Consider the following 20,407-nt stretch of genomic DNA (forward strand, 5'->3'; position numbering starts at 1 on the left):
ACTCAGGACTGATCTCCTTTAGGATGGACTGGTTGGATCTCCCTGTAGTCCAAAGGATTCTTAAGAGTCTTCTCTAACACCACAGTTCAAAAGAGTCAGTTCTTCAGTGCTCAGCTTTCTCTATAATCCAGCTCTCACATCTATACATCAGGCTCAAAATGTTACTGGGTTGTTTGTTGTTGTTGAGTTGCTAAGTTGTGTCTGACTTTTTGCAACCCCATGGACTGCAGCACCCCAGGTTTCCCTGTCCTTCATCATTTCCCAGAGTTTACTCAAGCTCATGTCCGTTGAGTCATTGATGCCATCCAACCATCTCATCCTCTGTCGTCCCCTTCTCCTGCCTTCAGTCTTTCCCAGCATCAGGGTCTTTTGTGATGAGTTGGCTCTTCACATCAGTTGGCCAAAGTTCTGGAGCTTCAACTTTAGCATCATTGCTTCCAATGAATATTTAGTGTAGATTTCCTCTAGGATTGACTGGTTTGATCTCCTTGGCACTCTCAAGAGTCTTCTCTATCACCACAATTCAAAAGCATCAATAATTCTGCATTCTGCCTTCTTTATGGTTCAACTCTCACATCCATACACAACTATTGGAAAAACCGAAGCTTGGCTATACTAGGTTGGGAAACCCTCTATTAGTTGTTTCAGTAAGGATCTGTGGGTGGTAAACTTTCTTAGACTTTGCATATTTAAAAATATCTTTATTTCACATTCAGTTTTTAATGATTTTAGTTTGGTATAGAATTCTAGTTTGCCAGTTCAAAATTATAAAGATACTACTCCATTTACTTTTGATTATCTTTTTCCTCAATTTTTTTGCAGTTTTCCTACAACATAATCCAAATTTGAATTTATTTTATTTATTCTGTTCAGCCGTTGGCACATACTTTAAATGTAAGGCCTCCTATCTTTCTTAAAATTTGGAAAACTTTCAACAATTATCTCTTAAATTATTGCTTCTCTGTTATTCACTCTATTCTCACTACCCTCCCCCAAACTCCCACTAAATATTTATTGAAGCCTCTTGATATAGTCTCTGTATCTTGATCCTTTCATTTTTAGTCTTCCTAAGATTATATCTGTGTAAATTCTTTGAAGTAATGTTTCATTTAGTCTGTTCTTTCCAACTATGTACAGTCTAGAGTTTATCCCAATAGAGAGTTTTTCTTTTAGAAACTGTTTCTATTCTGAAGATTTCTACTTTTTACTCTTTGGGTCTCTCTACTCTTAGTTTATTCTTCCCTTTTTATTTGTTAGTAGTTTACTGTTCCTTTTGAAGGATGCTGTTCTTTCATTTGTTTCTTTGAGGATACTAAACAGCCTATTTATTAGCCAGATTGCTCAATTACTTTAATTTCTTCAAAAGTGAATTCATCTTATTATTGTTGATTTGGATGCCTATCTCTTAGCATAAGTTGCTTTCATTAAAAAAATGTTAACTTGCAGAATTATTTTCATTGGTAAATCTGTCATCTATCTGCTCATCCATCCAACTATCCATCCTTCCTCTCATGTCTCCCTAGATAGCAGGTATGCAGTAGTCCACCCAGTAACCCCCAAACCAGTATACATGGTGGACCTCCACCTCACAATGCAGAGCATGAGAAAGTTAGATACCATCACCGACTCTAGTGAACATTGAGTTTGAGCAAACTCTGGAAGAGAGTGAAGGACAGGGAAGCCTGGCGTGCTGCAGTCCATGGGATTGCAAATAGGTGGACACAACTTAGAGACTGAACAACGTCACAGATCTGGCCAAAAAATCAGCAGGCATCTTGGCCCAGGTTCTGGTTATAAGGTGTCTAGGGCTTTCCGCCTCCCTGCGACTCAGCTTTGCTTTCTTCAGCCTCTCTTGCTGAGCAGAAAAAAATCCCTGCCCTAGATCCTGGTTTCAAGCCCTTGATGGACCACCTTTAATCCTCACCAACCTCAGAATCTAGACTTGCAGATCTTTCTCTTGGCTTCCATACCTGCAGCCCAGTAGGCCAGCAGCTTTAGCCTTCTCACTACTTGGCATTTATCACCTTTCATTGTTGAAAAAGATGCTTGTGCTTGAGTAGAGCATAAACCTTTTAAATGTTCCCATTTATGGTTTATCAACCATTGCTCTGTGATTTTACTTGGAAGAGACCCTTAATACATGAATTTAGAATTTCACCTTGACCAGAAGTTGGAAGAATTCCTGTTTTTTGCCCATTCCTTCCTATCTTTTGCATTTTATACCATTATTCAAGGAATTAAGTTTTAAAAACCTGCTATCTCAACTGTGCTCTTAGTGAGTATAAAATCGATTCAAAAATAAGCTTTCTTGTGACCCAGGAGAAGTCTTCTGTTAATTTTGGATCAGAGAGCTGTTTGGAGGGGAGATAGTTAATGATCTGTTGTGAATATTATCGTCCTAAACATGTCTGTCCAGAGTTCATCTGACTGTGGGCTGGCTGTGAACACGGCTTTTGTGAATGGCAAATTGGATCACTGCTTAAAGCACGTGGATATTTTTAAACCTTTACAGGAGATCCTCAGTTTTGAAGGAAGGGAAGAAGGATGTTTGATTGTTGTCTCTGTCAGAATTGATATTTGGAAATCAGGGCCCTGCTTTTCCCCCTCTTGATCCAATTCCCAACCAACATCACCCTGGTGTCTGCGTGTGAACAAGGTTCTGTGAGTAGCCAGCTCCCAGTTAGGTCTTGAGAAGTCCAGACCATTAAAAAAAAAAAAAAGCCTAGGGACTTTGCTGGTGGTCCAGTGGTTAGGAATCCTCCTTCCAATACAGGGGCTCTGTGTTCGATCCCTGGTCTGGGAAACTAAGACCCCACATGCCTCGGAGCTACTATGCCCGTGCACTACAACTAGAGACCCCACGTGCCACAACAAAGGGTCCTTGCACTACAGCTAAGACCCGACAAAACCAAAAATACATAAATAGATAAATGCATCTTTAAAATAGATTAATCTCAAAAAGGTACAAGCAACTCCTGCAGCTCAATTCCAGAAAAATAAATGACCCAATCAAAAAATGGGCCAAAGAACTAAACAGACATTTCTCCAAAGAAGACATACAGATGGCTAACAAACACATGAAAAGATGCTCAACATCACTCATTATCAGAGAAATGTAAATCAAAACCACAATGAGGTACCATTACACGCCAGTCAGGATGGCTGCTATCCAAAAGTCTACAAGCAATAAATGCTGGAGAGGGTGTGGAGAAAAGGGAACCCTCTTACACTGTTGGTGGGAATGCAAACTAGTACAGCCATATGGAAAACAGTGTGGAGATTTCTTAAAAAACTGGAAATAGAACTGCTATATGACCCAGCAATACCACTTCTGGACATACACACTGAGGAAACCAGATTTGAAAGAGACACATGCACCCCAATGTTCATCGCAGCACTGTTTATAATGGCCAGGACATGGAAGCAACCTAGATGCCCATCAGCAGATGAATGGATAAGGAAGCTGTGGTACATATACACCATGGAATATTACTCAGCCATTAAAAAGAATTCATTTGAATCAGTTCTAATGAGATGGATGAAACTGGAGCCCATTATACAGAGTGAAGTAAGCCAGAAAGATAAAGACCAATACAGTATACTAATGCATATATATGGAATTTAGAAACATGGTATCAATAACCCTATATGCAAAACAGAAAAAGAGACACACATGTACAGAACAGACTTTTGGACTCTGTGGGAGAAGGCGAGGGTGGGATGTTTTGAGAGAACAGCATCAAAACATGTATATTATCAAGGGTGAAGCAGATCACCAGCCCAGGTTGGATGCATGAGAAAAGTGCTCAGGCCCGGTGCACTGGGAAGACCCAGAGGGATCGGGTAGAGAGGGAGGTGGGAGGGGGGATTGGGATGGGGAATACATGTAAATCCATGGCTGATTCATGTTAATATATGGCAAAAACCACTACAATATTGTAAAGTGATTAGCCTCCAACTAATACAAATAAATGGAAAAAAAAATAGCCTAAAATCCAATGTGACCATCTGGACTCTTCTTTGTTTCCCTGTGACAGGTCGCTTGACTGGTGGACAGCAGATGAGTGCAATATGATCAACGGAACAGATGGAGACTCTTTTCACCCATTAATCACCAAAGATGAAATCCTTTATGTCTTCCCATCTGATTTTTGCAGGTAAGAATTTGAAATGTGAGTTCTTTGATTACAAGGCCGCCAAAAATATGAGGGATGTATATAATTACACTTATTTGATGAGGATATGTATGCTTAATGAGTGACCAGTGATAACGGCATATTGAGAAACAAGAGAAAGTGTAGCCGTTCACAGACTAGCTGTGTTGGTTTGAATACCAGCTCCACCACATACAGCTGTGTGACCTTGGGAATGTTACTTAACCACTCTGTGCCTCACTGTCCTCATTTGTAAAGTAAGGATAGAAATAGTTGCCTAGCTTGGGAGTTGTTTTGAGGATAAATGAGTTACTTTAATAAAATACTTAGCCCAGGGCCTGTCACACAGTAAATAATATTAGCTCTTCGTTATTATGATATCCTCTATCAGGTGTGAAATTTGCTCTGGTCTTCTTCCAGTTGCTGCATAGAAGATAAATCATACCGTGGTCCACACTGCAGAGTTCATAGGTCTTTGCTGAGTGCTAACCTTCCCGTTGAGCGTATCCGCTCACACTTGCCCGCATCTATCCCTCTCTCCTACCTGCTGTTTCTCTCCAGACACCATGACGAACTCTCCTCCGTGGGAGGAAGGCATCCTGTTCCACACCCTGACTCCCATCTCCCCGTCGTTACCTCTCCTGCTCCGCCCTTCACCATCACACTGCTCAGATGAGTAGCTGATCACACAGCCTCCCTTTCCTCTCCCGCGCAGTCCGGCAAGGCTTTTTATGAGACTTCTCCTCAATTGGAGGTCAGCTAATTACTTTGACTCTGTGGAGTCTACATTCTCAAGAATGGCTGTTCTTCCGGCTTTCATTTATTGTTGTTTAGTCACCAAGGCGTGTCCAAGACCTCATGGACTGCAGCACGCCAGCCTTCCATGTCCCTCACCATCTCCGAGAGTTTGCCCAAGTTCACGTCTATTGAATAGGAGATGCCATCCAACCATCTCATCCTCTGTCTCCCCCTTCGCCTTCTGCCCTCAATCTTTCCCAACATTAGAGTCTTTTCCAGTGAGTTGGCTCTTCGCATCAGGTGGCCAAAGTATTGGAGCTTCAGCATCAGTCTCTCCAAAGAGTATTCAGGGTTGATTTCCTTTAGGATTGACTGGTGTGATCTCCTTGCTGTCCAAGGGACTCTCATATCTCACGCAGTTGAGCACCTCCCCAGCCAGCCCTGTCAGAATCACTGTAAATCTCCCTCATCTCTTGCACTCAATTAGCCGCAAGTGCTAGTCATCCTCCTCAGACAGAGCTTTTCTTTCACTCCCCTCTCCGTCCCCAGTCTCTGCACCACAGCACAGACCCTTGCCAGCTCTGGAGCGGACTATTGGCCACCTTCCAGCCAGCTGTTCTACCTGGTCAGTATTTGTGGAAGGACCGAAGAGAGAACATGTTTGAGTGCAATGAGCAAGACAAGGAAACCTAGGAGGCCAGGAGGGGCTTATTAAAGATTTGCCACAGAGGAAACTTATTCTTGTCTGGTACCACCACTTGTGAAGAGCCCCTTGGCAGCACTTAGTAACGCCAAAGACATCCGAACCCATGGTTTCACACGTCTCTCCAACATGGGTTCCCTGGCCTGGAGAACTTGGGTACCTATGTGAAGGAGACTTACCCATCGATTGTAGTGAGGAAAACACTGGAAGTGTTGACAGAAATAATCAATAAATGATCTATAACTGGAATAGAAAAGTTTGCTTGGGTCAAACTGAGGGCTGTAGCCCAGGAGATGCTACTTCAGAGAGCACTTGAATTGTATTTTGTCAGACTACAAAATGTGGGAGGCGTACAAGGCAAAAACCTCAAGGTTACGGTTAGTTACATGAGTTGTTTATCAAGAAACATAACTGGACCTGTCAAGAAGTAAGGGTGCTTGTTAAACAAGGGTTGGCTGGGATCTGAAATGTTTGCCTAGTTGCAAGGGAAGACCTTGACCCTGAAAAGTTTCAGCTGACCACCCCTAGGAGATACTGTTTTGAGAACAGCTAGTGGTGTCCTTGAGTTTAATGCAGTTCAGAAAGTTCAGGTTTTCAGTGATGCAGGAATGTGTCTGAAACCACATCCACAGTGGTCACCCAATTCCCTCCTGGATGCCTGAATCACAGCTACTCCATTTTGGCTTTTAAATACGTTCTCTTCTTTAATGGTTAAAGCAGATGTACCAGGCATGTTTGACAGGCCATGAGACAGGCTGTTCTCGTTAGCATAAAGTTTAAGTTAATTCTTGTATAAGCCAAAGTCACTTCCCCATATCTCAATATGTAAAAATTTCCTCCATCCAAAGCAATCTGACTGCCTATGAAAAGGAGAGCATAAATAAATAAGTGGGATCTTTGTATGATAGAATTATATAAAAAGTAAAATATAGCAACCAGAGCCATGTACTTTAATGCAAGAAATCTTAAAAATATAATGTTGAAGGAAGAAGCAAATTACAGAAAGACACTATGGTATACTATTATAATAACATTTAGAGATATCAAACAGTGCCACATGTTGTTTATGAGTACATATGTAGGTAAAAGTATAAAGGCCTGGGGACTTCCCTGTGGTCAGTGGCTAAGATGCTGTGCTCCCAATGCAGGGGGCTCTGGTTCGATCCCTGGTCAGGGAACCAGATCCCACATGTCACAACTAAAAATGCAAAGATCCTGCATGCCAACTTCGACCTGGCACAGCCAAATTAATTAATTTTTTTAAAAAGGCATAGAGGTCTGCATGGGAATGATAAACCCCAAATTCAGGATAGTGGTTACCTCTGGGGATGCAGAGAAAGATCAGAATCAGAAGTATTACATAGAGAACTTCAGCTGTAGCCATAAATATACATTTTATTTATCTGAGTGGTGTTTGTTATAAAATGTATTTATTATAATATTTTTCTCTATTTTTCTGTTTGCTTAAAATTTTCACTAAGAAATGCTGCAGGGGTGAGATGTATAGTGGAAGGCAACTCCTACGTTACTCACAACCCAGTGAGAGATGTGTCCCACCCGTGGTCAGGTGATGAAAAGTGAGGCCCCCCTCAGCCTTCAGACACCCTCAGATGCAGGGATGAAGGCTCTAAGACAATGCATGTGAAAGTGCCTTGGCTGTCACTCAGAGTGAAAGTGAAAGTCCCAGGGACTATAGAGCCCATGGAATTCTCCAGGCCAGAATACTGGAGTGGGTAGCCTTTCCCTTCTCCAGGGGATCTTCCCAACCCAGGGATCGAACCCAGGTCTCCTGCATTGCAAGCAGATTCTTTACGAGCTGAGTCACAGGGGAAGTCCAGCTGTCACTCAGGTGCTATGCAGATAACTGGGGGGTTTGTGTCAAAAGGAACCACTGATACTGATTGAAATTCTAAATCTCTGAGGGTAGAATTGATGTTCTATTCTGCTGAAATAAATAATGAGGGCAAAATATGGAAACTATTTTTTACTTGGGGGAAATGGGTATCAGAGTACATCTAATCAAGTATCTGTCTAATGGGGCACTTGTCCAGGCCTTTGGGAATCTGCGGGGCCCACCTTTTGTCACCTCCTGTTTCTGCTTTGTCTCGGCTTCTCCCTGGCTTCCTTCCTTTGCTTCTGCTTCGTCCACACTGGCACGTGCCCGTGCTGGTCTGGACAGCTCTTCTTTCTTTTAGCGATAAGCACCCATTCTAACTCATTTTCTTGGTTTTCTACCACACATTATGTCTTTTTCTCAGTCTCGTTGGGATGTTAGCACAGTTGCTGCCTCTTAAACATCTTTCACTGAGTTCATCTCCTATTTTATTATACACTGAGTGGGTTGAGCTCCTCTCAGTCTTTATTTGGCCTCTTCATTTCCCGTGTATCCTGTAAATGTTTAGCCGGATTACACCTGATAACAGTTGGCTGACTTACTGATGCATGCAGACCATGCTGATGGGGACCCACGCTGACTTTTTATCCTTACTTCCTAACAGGTCAGTGTATATAACTTTCAGTGACTTTGAGAGTGTCCAGGGGCTGCCTGCCTTGAGGTATAAGGTGCCTGCAGAAATATTAGCCAATACCTCAGACAACGCTGGCTTCTGTATACCTAAAGGAAACTGCCTGGGCTCAGGAGTTTTGAATGTCAGCGTCTGCAAGAATGGTAAGAACTCAGAGAGGGGACACGGGGGTCTGGATGTACGGTCGATGTTCTTCAACAAAGAAGGTTGTCAGCACAATAGAAAGCGCAATTCTGACCTCTCGGGAATAATGTTTTGTTAGAGACAGATTCACAGACATAGAAAACAGACTTATGGTTACCAAGGGGAAGCAGAGTGAGGTGACAGCAGACACAAATTGCTATATATAAAATAGATAAAGAACAAGGTCCTACTGTACAGCACAGGGAACTATATTCAATATCTTGAATATATAGATGTATAGCTGAATCATTTTTCTGTACATCAGAAATGAACACAACATTGTAAATTAACTACAATTTTTAAAAAGTTTTGTAATATGGCTATAGCATAGTTTTTTTTAAAAAGCATTGGCTTTCCTGTAATGCTTTTATTGCTAGGATGCCGTGTTGGCTTTTTCCTGGGCAGTCGTTCAGGAGCTGTTTTGGTTTTGCTTTTTGGTTTAAACTGGTCCTGGGCTAGGAGTGGCTGGTGGCTGGCTGTGCTCTGTGGGTCTCCTTGGTATAAGGCGCTGACCTGGGGAGCTGGACTCCACCGTACCCCGGGTCTCCCGCGCATGTGATGGAGCAGGTGCAGCGCGCCTCCAAAGGGGCAGGGCCGTGGCTTAGGAGTCCTTCTTTTTTCCCCTTCGGCCCTTCAGTTGAACACATTTGTGTTTTGTTTTGTTTTTTAGTTTTTTTGTTGGAGTTGATTTACAATGTTATGTTAGTTTCTGCTGTATACAAAGTGAATCAGTGACACATATACATGTATGCACTCTCAGATCCTTTTCCCTTATACATTTTTACAGAATATTACATAGAGTCCCCTGTGCTATGCAGTAGGTCCTTACTAGTTATCTATCTTATATATAGTAGTGTGTATATGTTAATCCAGCCTCCTAATTTATTTCTCCCTCTACCCTTTTCCCCTTTGGTAGCCATAAGATCATTTTCTTCATGTTACACTATTCCTGTTTTGGGGATAAGTTAATTTGTGCCATTTTTTAAGACTCCATATATAAGGGATATCATGTGATGGTTGTATTTCTCTGACTTACTTCACTCGGTATGACAATCTCTAGGCCCATCCATGTTACTGCAGATGGTATTATTTCATTCTTTTTTTTTTTTTAATGGCTGAGGATAGTCTATTGTAGATATATACCACATCTTCTTTATCTGTTCATCTGTTGGAGGCCATTTAAGTTGCTTCCATGCCCTGGTTGTTGTGAATAGTGCTGCTATGAATACTGGGGTGCATGTATCTTTTCCAATTACAGTTTTAATAGAAATAATAGTTCATGTTAGTACCAGTCACTGTTGTAAGTGCTTCCCATATTTACATGTAGTTAATACATGTAAAGTATTAACTGGTTTTATGTTCAAAACAAGGCTGAAACAGAAAGTAAAGAATCAGGTAATAGGAAAGTTCACACCTTGGTAATGATTCTCATTACTCTTAAAACTAAGAGTTAATTTTAAGCAGACTTAGTTTTAAACCCTGACCACAAAGTTCCCGGTGTTTCTTAAAAACATCTGGGCTAACCTGCTTCTTTCTGTGAAAGGTGAAACGACCAGCAGTGCAGTTAACAAAGCATTTTCTGCATCACAAGGATACTTTTCGCAATCATATGCTGCAAAAATAGCCTTGTTAGATAGACAACCAGTGGCCTCTTTTTATAATTGTGGAAACCAAGGCTCAGAGAAGGAATAGGATTCTTATAAAATCTTTTATCTCTGAGCAAATTCCTGCTAGAATTGAGGGTCTTTTCATATTTGTACTGTGATGTTCCTCAGGCTTCAATTCTTTAGTTTCTGTTGAAAAACTTGGTAACCCCTTTCTCTTGATTAAAAACAAATTTTTTTTTTTTTCCCTGAGTAATGTGCTGACTTTCACCCCCTTGTCCATGTAGTTTGGAAGTTCCCTTTGGGCTAATCCTCCCTTTCCTTGTCTGTTGAGGTCATGGCTTGTAAGACTGGTCATACATCAGAATGATCTGGAGAATCATTAAGAGCATCTGTCCCAGAGCCCACATACTAGGCCCCAGAATCAGTATTTTTTAACGGGATGCAGATGATTCTCATGAAGATGGTACCTGCGCGATTGGGAATGACTGTTCTGGGGAGCACACACCCCTACCCAGAGATCAGACCTCTCCTGCAGACACAGGGGGCAGTCCTGAAGCAGCGCGTGCCTGATCAGCCCATGGTTCTGTGGTTCAAGGCACACATCAGTACCTTCCGCTTCCTCAAGAAGTTGATGTCAGAACCCACAGAAGGACTCTATTTTGCAACAGACATCCTGCTTTAGTCCTTTTCCTCTTGCCTCTTCTGTGTTCCCAGATGTGGACTAAAATGTTAGCCTCCAGGACTGTCCTCCAGGGTTTTGAATTCCTCAGGGGAACATTTTGGCTAGTGGGATGACTCCTCTGGAGTCAGAGGAATCTGGGTTTGAATCCTATTCTGTTCATTAGTGAATTGGCCATGTTGCTGAAGGAGGGTTCCAGACAGCAGTTTTCTCATCTGTAAAATGGGAATGGTTATAACTTCCTTGGAATGCTGTGTGAAGGTGAGAGATAAATGCACGCACAAGACTCAGGACAGTGTCTGGCCCTTATTATCTTCAGCGGATCTTTAAAAATACATTTTAAAGCTCAGCGTCCTTTAAAGAAGGAAATCGTGTCTTTGTGAAACTGTGTAGCAATAGAGAACAAAACTCTGTATTTGTGACAAGTGAGATGTCTGAGCCATGGACTCAGACTTAAATTACTTGCCATTAGGTAGTTCAGATGGTAAAGAACCTGCCTGCAATGCAAGAGACTCGGGTTCGATCCCTGGGTCAGGAAGATCCCCTGGAAAAGGGAATGACAACCCACTCCAGTATTCTTGCCTGGGAAATCCCATGGACAGAGGAGCCTGGTGGGCTGCAGTCCATGGGGTTGCAAAGAGTCAGACACGACTGAGCAGCTGACACACAGGCTAATTTTTCCCCAAATATATTTTCCTGGCAGGAGTGACTGGGTCCTACTCTTCTTTTCAAGAGCAAAACCTAGAATAGTTTTCCTTTATTAATTTGCTTCTTTATTTATTTCTTGAATGGAAAATATTTTTAAAAAAAGAAGGAAAGAAAACCAGTGTCTTCCTGTGGGCAGACCTTGATCTAGTCAGAGGCTGGGCTGATGGCAGGACCAGGCAAAGTCTTAAAAAAGTTCTGCATAGGGAATTCTCTGGTGGTAGAGTGGGTTAGGACTCCATGCTTTCACTGCTGAGGGAGCAGGTTCAACCCCTGGTTGGGGAACTAAGATCCCACAAGACACGAAACACAGCCCCCCCCCCCCAAAAAAAAAAATTCTGTATCGACACATGGAGAACAAAGCCTATCTTGGGTAAAACAAATACAGAAAAGCAAGCAGGGGTGGAGAGCAGTGGGGAAAGTCCACTTACTGATAGAGAATTATAGGTGAAACAAATGCTTTAAGATGAGCCGACCCTCGATCAGAATTCTGTCTCCATCACCTGATAGCTGGATGTCCTCAGGAGGTTTTGTAACTTCTCTCAACCTCCATTTCCTCAAATGCAAATGGAAGGTAATAGTTCTAACTTCACAGGGTTTCTGGGAATGTCAACTAAAATAATATGTATAAAGCATTTGTACTTTTTAAGTACAGCACATGTTAGTTGAAAAATAAATAATTCAGCTAGTAGTAGTAGTGTTAGTCACTCAGTCGTATCGAACTCTTTGCTACTCTGTGGACTAAGCCTGTCAGGTTCCTCTGTCCATGGAATTTTCCAGGCAAAAATACTAGAGTGGGTTGCCATTCCCCTCTCTAGGAGATCTTCTTGGCCCAGGGGTCAAATCCGGGTCTCCTGCATTGCAGGCAGATTCCTGGTATAAAATAATATAGGGGTAAATGACATGTCAGAAATTGAAGTATAAGAATCCCAAGCTAGGACTTTTAGCCTGACCCTCTCCTCCACTCAAGTTTTCTGTATCCAGCTTTCCACCCCTCACTGAAGAACTGGATTTGTGGTCAGGAACTGTATATTCAACTTAGACTTGAAAGAACCACATCATTCATTTCTGTTTTCCTCACACTGCAGGTGCACCTATTATTATGTCTTTCCCACACTTCTACCAGGCAGATGAAAAGTTTGTCTCTGCCATTGAAGGCATGCATCCAAATAAGGAATATCATGAGACGTTTGTGGACATCAATCCTGTGAGTACACCTGGTTAAAAAGCAGACATTTTATTCTTTCTATACGGTTTTCACCAGTTTAGCCCTGAGCATTCTTGAGAAATATATTGTCTTCCTTTCATTTACATATTCAAGTGGAGGGAACTCGGCTCAGTGCAATGTGATGCATAGTCTCATAACCCAGCCATTAGAAGGCTAAGTTCTATGAAGCTAATATGCAGAAATATCAGCAAATCCCCTTTAACACAAAAGCAACAATGAAAGTTCCATCATTGGAAACCACTGGAATCAAACAAGGTAACCTGGATCTTCTTCTGTTGCCAAAAGTGTGGACCTGAACATATATATGCATTTCTCCCACTGGGCCACAGATCAGCAGGGTGAAGATATTCCTCTGCTTACTTGCTGCCAGGAATGTTTTAGTTGAAATTTAAATATATATATATATAAGCTTTAGTCGCTTTTGGCAAAACACTTTATACAGGTGTTTTTGAGAGTTATTATATGACAACATTAATTTAAAGGGCATCAGATATACATACACTCTAATCCCATGTTCATAGAGGAGAAAAACTAAAAACCATGTTAAAAGGATATAAGTATCATTTCATAGCATGAGAGCCTCTCACTGTAGGAACTGAATGTGATATTGTCTTTCCTGGGATTCTGAACACATGCATCGGACGGTCACCCAAGACCAAACACATTCTTTGAGCACAGCAATTTATGGGCATTTCACTCATAACTACTCATTGCATTTACATTTGAGAAACTGGTGCCCTTATCTTCTTATGAGGGCTTCTCAGGTGGCTCAGTGGTAAAGAATCCACCTGCCAGTGAAGAAGAAGATGAGGGTTTGATCCCTGGGTTGGGAAGATCCCCTGGAAAAGGAAATGGCAACCCACTCCAGTATTCTTGCCTGGACAATCCCATGGACAGGGGAGACTGGCAGGCTGCAGTCCACGGGATCACAAAGAGTCAGACATGACTAAGCTCCTGAGCACACACAGTACATCTTACGAATAAGATCCGGTGTGGTTTTCTCCCTTTTCTCTCTCAGCCATCAGTCAGGTCCTTTTCAGCAACCAAACTGTTCGCAGGTGCTTGTCACCAGGGCAAGGCACAGCCCCACACCCTTGGTGCAAAGGTGGAGTGGCCATGGGGGCTGATGCTGCATCTGCCCTCTGGGCTCTGTGGGGTGGGCCTGGCTGTGCATGGGCACCGTTCTCTGGCTGTGACCACACCCTACTCATAGTGGTCCGACCGACCCTCTGCCCGCATACCCAGGCCCGACAGTCCAGCTCAGCCCAGTCACTCAGTAATATCTGACTCTTTGTGACCCCGTGGACTGTAGTACACCAGTACACCAGCTGCCCATCAGCAGCTCCTGGAGCTTGCTCAAACTCATGTCCACTGAGTCGGTGATGCCATCCAGCCATCTCATCCTCTGTTGTCCCCTTCTCCTCCTGCCTTCAATCTTTGCCAGCATCAGGGTCTTTTCCAAGGAGTCAGTTCTTCACATCAGGTGGCCAAAGTATTGGAGTTTCAGCTTCAGTATCAGTCCTTCCAATGAATATTCAGGACTGATTTCCTTTAGGATGGACTGGTTGGATCTCCTTGCAGTCCAAGGGACTCTCAAGAGTCTTCTCCAACACAGTTTACCTACATTTGAAATAATTGCTCTCATTTCATACATGGGACCCTCATGCACATGTACGCATATCCCATAACCCATCCATCAATGCCTAAGTCTTGAGCTAACCATGCCGAGCAATATCATCGGTAACCCAACCAAGGCAGAATGAAGTTTTCATTAAACCACTGAATAAAGTACCATCTTTCAAATGTGGTCTGCATAAATCATTCCTCCCCTGGCCTCCCAGAGTCACAAGGGTGAAGATTTCTTTACATCTGCAGATTCTTTATTGTTTTAATATATAGGTTATCAGCTTACCTTTTCTAAAACCTTTATACATGTTTGAGTTATAATAACTTAATTTAAGCTTCAGTATACTTACAGCTCTTAAATGCCCATTTCATCAACTCCATTAGGAATAGAATTTCAAATGAAGCCTTATTAAAGCTGAATGTGATATTCCATTGGTGTCTAATGTACCACCAGCTCCTACATCACATTCTTCTGTGAGCAATTTGGTTGCTTCCCATTCCTTGGGCATTAATTAAACTGTGCTTATCTCTATGAAGCATTTCAGGTTCAGTGTAAGATCCACCTCCAGTGAGAATGGTTTTCCTGGTGTGGTATCCCTGAAAGGTGGATTGCTGTCTATGGCGTGCAATTCCCATGAAGGGAAATCACTGCCACACTGGATCACAAAAGTAGCTGACTAATTAGCATTCACCAACAGTTGTAAGATCGTGTGTTTCCCTTTTCCTCTCACACATCCTCCTTCAAAACAATGTTGCAGTGCTTGTACCCATTGGCAAGCACAGCCCCACATCCTTGTGCTAATAATGGCCCATGGTGGTCTGATTTGCATTTCTCTGGTCGTGGGTGGTGTGTGAGGCATCCGTTTCATTGCTTGTACCACGTATCCTACCTGAAATGGTCCTGTACCGATCTCTTGCCCATTTTTGTCATTTATTTCCTAGTTGCGCTGACAGTTGCTTAGCCCATCACTCGAGAATTAAATCCAGTTCAAAAGCATCAATTCTTTGGTGCTCAACTTTGTTTATAGTCCAACTCTCACATCCATACATGACTACTGGAAAAACCATAGCTTTAACTATACAGAGCTTTGTTGGCAAAGTAATGTCTCTGCTTTTTAATATGCTGTCTAGGTTGGTCATAGCTTTTCTACCAAGGAGCAAGCGTCTTTTAATTTCAGGGCTGCAGTCACCATCTGCAGTGACTTTGGAGCTGAGACCCAACAGGGTATCTGTTAAATCTCCTTCCTGCCCAGGTCCTGTAGCACTTTGCTATTCAAAGTGACAGCATCCTGGGCTTCCCAGTTGGCTCAGTGGTAAAGAAGCTGCCTGCTAAAGTAGGAGACGCGGGTTCCATCCCTGGGTCAGTAAGATCCCACATGCTGTGGAGCAGCTAGGTACCCACAGGGGTACCACAACTACTGAACCTGTGCTCCATAGTCCGAGAGTTACAACTACTGAGCTCACAGGCTGCCGCCACGGAAGCTTATGCACTCTAGAGCCCGTGCTCAACAGCAAGAGAAGCTGCGATAATGAGAAACCCATGCACCGCAACTGGAGAGTAGCCCCAGCTTGCTGCAACTAGAGAAAGTCTGTGCAGCCACGAAGGCCCAGCACAGCCAAAAATAAGTAAATAAAATTATTTAAAAAAAAACCCCAAAGTGACAGCATCCTGCCCAATCTCAAGCCCCAACCCAGACCTACCAAAATCAGAGCCTGCATTTTAACAAGGTCCCCAAGAACTCACATGCATAGTAGAGTGTGAGAAACATTGGTCTCCCAGGCTCCTCACCCAATCCGCAGTTCTCATTCTGTCCTGGGGAATAGTTGTCGCTTGTCCCACTGCCTAGCAAACATAGTGGTCGCTGCCCTGTTTATCAGAACCGCACAGAAACGGTGCTCTATTGAAAAAAAAACTGCGTGTGTGGTTTTAATAAATCCTAATGTTTTCTTTCTGCTTTTCTGATTTGCAGTTGACTGGAATTATCCTAAGAGCAGCCAAGAGGTTCCAAATCAACGTTTATGTCAGAAAATTAGATGACTTCATGTGAGTTTTGCTTCTTTCTGCAGAGGCAGAGGGTGGTTTTGCTACATTCACTTTCTGGTGGGGTTGCTGTTGGGAGGGGTACTGAGCACTTTTAAGTCTTTTCACCCTTGTCCTTCAGGGATGAGGCACCATCAACTTTTTCATGGGCTGCCTTGGTCTCGGAATTTACTTATCTTATTTAAGCAAACATGTATAGAATTCTTTCCATGAATCAGCCATTGTTCTAAGTTCTTTACATACATTAACTTATAGATTCCTCACAATAACCCTGTGGGGCTTCCCTGGTGGCTCAGATGGTAAAGAATCCGCTTGCCAATGCAGAAGACCCAGGTTCAATCCCTGGGTCAGGAAGATACCCTGGAGAAGGGAATGTCTACCCACTCCAGTGTTCTTGCCTGGATAATCCCATGGACAGAGGAGCCTGGCCATGGGGGTCACAAAGAGTTGGGCATGACTGAGTGACTAACTTTAGTTCACTTCATTCCCATTTTACAGATAAGAAAACTGAGGCACAGAGAGGTTTAATAACCTGCTAGAACTAGAATTCACACAGCTAGTGAAGCTACAGAGGCTGTTCTTACCCATCTACTAAGCATTTTCCATGGGCTTCCCTGGTAGCTCAGCTGGTAAAAAAAAATCCACCTGCAATGCAGGAGACCCTGATTTGACTCCTGGGTCGGGAAGATCCTCTGGAGAAGGGATAGGCTACCCACTCCAGTATTCACGGGGTTCCCTGGTAGCTCAGGGAAGGCTAGATAAGGCATATCTACTATATGGATACCATATAGATATGGTAAAGAATCCACCTGCAATGCAGGAGACCTGGGTTCCATCCCAGGGTTGGGAAGATCCCCGGAGGAGGGCATGGCAACCCACTCCAGTATTCTCACCTAGAGAATCCCTATGGACAGAGGTGCCTGGAGGGCTGCAGTCCATGGGGTGACAAAGAGTCAGACGTGACTGACTGACTAAGCAGAGGAGACAGCAAACATTTCCCACACCATGACTCTGGTTCCCTTCCTCCTTTCCTTTCTTTCCACTGCTCCCACCCAGGGCCAGCCATGAGCTCTCCTGTGGGTGATTTAAAACTCTATGGGGTTCAGTGTCCCCCCACACCATCTAAAAACCACTACTTAGTTAGGATTCCTGAGTACAATCTCCTGCTGAGACTTTTCAGTGGAAACTGAGAAAATGCTAATTATGATTTAATGGCGAATGAAAAAACTGGATCCAAAACTGTAGTATGTATCTATAGTATCATATTTATCAATTTTTTCTGTCTGCCTGACTGACAGACTTGGTTAGTTTCCTCCATTGAATTTGCCAGATTTAAGCCTAGGTGTTTTGCATCTTTTTAGGAAGCAAGTGTGGTTTGTAAGAATGTATTTTGTGTGTGTATATAATTTAGTAGTTATGATCTAGAGCCTTAGAATCAAAATGGAACTACAGTCCTGGCTCCAGCACTTCTTCATGGTGGTTCCGGGCAGCTTACTGTGAGCCATCATTTCCTCATCTTAAACCTGGGGCAGTAACACCTCTGCATGTGAGAATTAAGATGTGTTCCCAAGATGCCCGCTACAGAGCTGGTGCTTAGTAAGTTGCTCACTAGCTGATTGCTCCAGGCTCTTGGAAAGACAATTCTTGGTAGCCTGGTTATAAAACATTCTGAGGAATGACAGCATTGTTCTGCTGGAGCCTCCCCTCCCATAACTCTTGGGAGTATAGTTATCATTTTGATGAATTTGCTTTCAGCATCTTGTGCTTAGGTGAAGACACTTTCCATAAACATGCAACACTTCACATTGCTAGACTGTGATCTGATTGATATGTGTTTGCAAAGGTAAGAAGGCTGCATAAATTCTGGGTAATTTAATGAATAAGTGTGCTGGAATTTTCATATATACTTGTCTTATCAGGCCAGCGTGCCATTGTAATGAGGATGTCTATAAAATAATCTTTTGTGTTGTTTTTATAGTGAAACAGGAAACATTCAAACCCTGGTTTTCCCAGTGATGTATATCAATGAGGTGAGTCCTGGGAGGGAGCCACGGGTATGTTTCACCTGTGGAAGCTTGGGGACCTTGCATTATGGTGTCTGTGATTGTAGCTATGTGTAATTTTAGATGTGAGAAAGGGCAAAGGTGATTTTTTAAAAACCTGTTTGTCCTCAGAAAAATACATGAATCTGTCTGTGAGATTTGGAAACGACAGAAAGAAGTTTCCCTTGTCAAGAACATTATGTGGGTGAAACTTCTTTCTGGAAGCTGGTTGTGTAAGAACCAAAATGTAAAGGTGATCAGTTTACCATTCATTACTTGAGAAAAAGTGAAAAAGTGTGAGCTGGTTGAGAAATGGTTAAATAAAATGGGACACTTGCCCACTGATTGCAGTGATACGTGGTTGCCTTATCCTTCATCACAGCATAGAAGTCTTTTCTACTTTCTGATAAACAAGCATACATCATGAATTATAGGAAACAGATCCTGTTCAAACAAAGGAGTTTCTCTGAAGAAATTTCTTTGACAGTGTACCCAGAGAAATACTATCCCTAATTGTTAGGCATAAATTGAAGTTTTGTAAATAAAGCATATTCTGAAGGCTCAGAAGACACCTACCCATTATGTAAAACACCTGTGATAAATTCTTCTCTAAATCATATATCACACTTACTATAGGGATATCTCCTCAATTTCCCTTCTCTCTCACCCAGTTTTGAGGGAAAAGTTGCAGGATTTTCCTCCTCAAATTCTTGACTGAACTGGCTTCCAGTGTTAACAGCAACATTTTTTAAAGTTTTGTGATTTTTCTGTCTTCCATAAAAATATTTTTTTCTTTGCAGAAGATTTAGTAACAGAGCTTAGCAAGAAAAGACATATTAAAAATGATTTCTCACAAGACCTGAGCCAGACTGATAAACTGTTTTTAACTTGCTTTATTTTCCTCAACAATGTGTTATAAAAATTGTTTTCCAAAACAGCTTTGTAAAAATAATTTGATGTTTTGCATTTTGTAAAAATAACACATGCTCTTTCTGGAACTCTTGGGGAATTAAAAATAACATTTAAAAAGTGAACTGCTTAATACGCAAGTCCCTCCCTCAGAGAAAAATGCAGGTGACATCTGCTTACGTTGCCTCATATTTTTCTGGTTTTGATATTACAAACTTGAGACCATACAGTAGATTGAGTTTGATATCCTTTTTTTTTTTCCACTTAGCATTGTATTGGTAGCCACACTGATAAACTTTTGAAGGGTTTGTGATTACAGTTCTAAGACAAGGCTTTTATCGTTTCATAGGAAAAATTCAGGCAATATTTACCATTTATAGGACCTATTTGCTGTTTCTCCTGGGTCATTACTGTTATTGTTTGTGGGGAGTGCCTTGGAAGTAGGTCTTTGTGAGAGTGTGGAAGGGCCCTGTTCTGCCAAGTTGCAGCATATCTGAAGTCCCCTCCACCTGAACCTTTGCTTTGACTTTTTGCTAAAGACTGGATTGCATCCAGGGAATGATGGCGTGAAACCTTGTGCTTTTGCTCCCTCCCAGAAAGAACTTGACTTTTCTCTAGAAAAGTAAAGCGTTAGATCTGGAAGTGACCTTGGAGATTGCTCTCTCACCCTTTTTTCCAGAAGAGACTCTGATGGGCCTTCACCTGCAAATTGAGCCTAAATGAAACCTAAACTCCCAGTTGTTGCTAATAATTGTTATAGCATTAAGCTCTTCAGATACCTCAGCCATGACAATTTAAGGTGATAATACCTTTGCTTTTCATCCAGAAAGTGTTATTCTAGAATAATTCCTTATTTATCAATACCCTGTGCTGAGCACTGAAGAATTGATGCCTTTAAACTGTGGTGTTGGAGAAGACTCTTGAGAGTCCCCTGGACTGCAAGGAGATCCAACCAGTCCATTCTAAAGGAGATCAGTCCTGGGTGTTCATTGGAAGGATTGATACTGAAGCTGAAACTCCAATACTTTGGCCACCTGATGCGAAGAGCTGACTCATTGGAAAAGACCCTGATGCTAGGAAAGATTGAGGGCAGGAGGAGAAGGGGACAACAGAGGATGAGATGGTTGGATGGCATCATCGACTCGATGGACATGGGTTTGGGTGGACTCCGAGAGTTGGTGATGGACAGGGAGGCCTGGTGTGCTGTGGTTCATGGGGTCGCAAAGAGTCGGACACGACTTAGCGACTGAGCTGAACTGAACTGTGC

The 20,407-nt window shown here is 42.5% G+C and overlaps 1 protein-coding gene across 1 annotated transcript in view; it reads left to right on the plus strand.

Annotated features, from left to right (window-relative positions):
- Positions 1 to 20,407, plus strand: part of SCARB2 (scavenger receptor class B member 2) — a 76,445-nt gene that overhangs the window by 50,981 nt on the left and 5,057 nt on the right. Inside the window, exons 6-10 of the mRNA XM_020894657.2 lie at positions 4,038 to 4,157; positions 8,094 to 8,263; positions 12,383 to 12,501; positions 16,119 to 16,192; positions 18,168 to 18,219. Coding sequence (XP_020750316.1) covers positions 4,038 to 4,157; positions 8,094 to 8,263; positions 12,383 to 12,501; positions 16,119 to 16,192; positions 18,168 to 18,219 — 535 coding nt within the window. The remainder of the gene's footprint in view (positions 1 to 4,037; positions 4,158 to 8,093; positions 8,264 to 12,382; positions 12,502 to 16,118; positions 16,193 to 18,167; positions 18,220 to 20,407) is intronic.

This window comes from Odocoileus virginianus, chromosome 29 (genome assembly GCF_023699985.2).
Source record: "Odocoileus virginianus isolate 20LAN1187 ecotype Illinois chromosome 29, Ovbor_1.2, whole genome shotgun sequence".
NCBI lineage: Eukaryota > Metazoa > Chordata > Mammalia > Artiodactyla > Cervidae > Odocoileus > Odocoileus virginianus.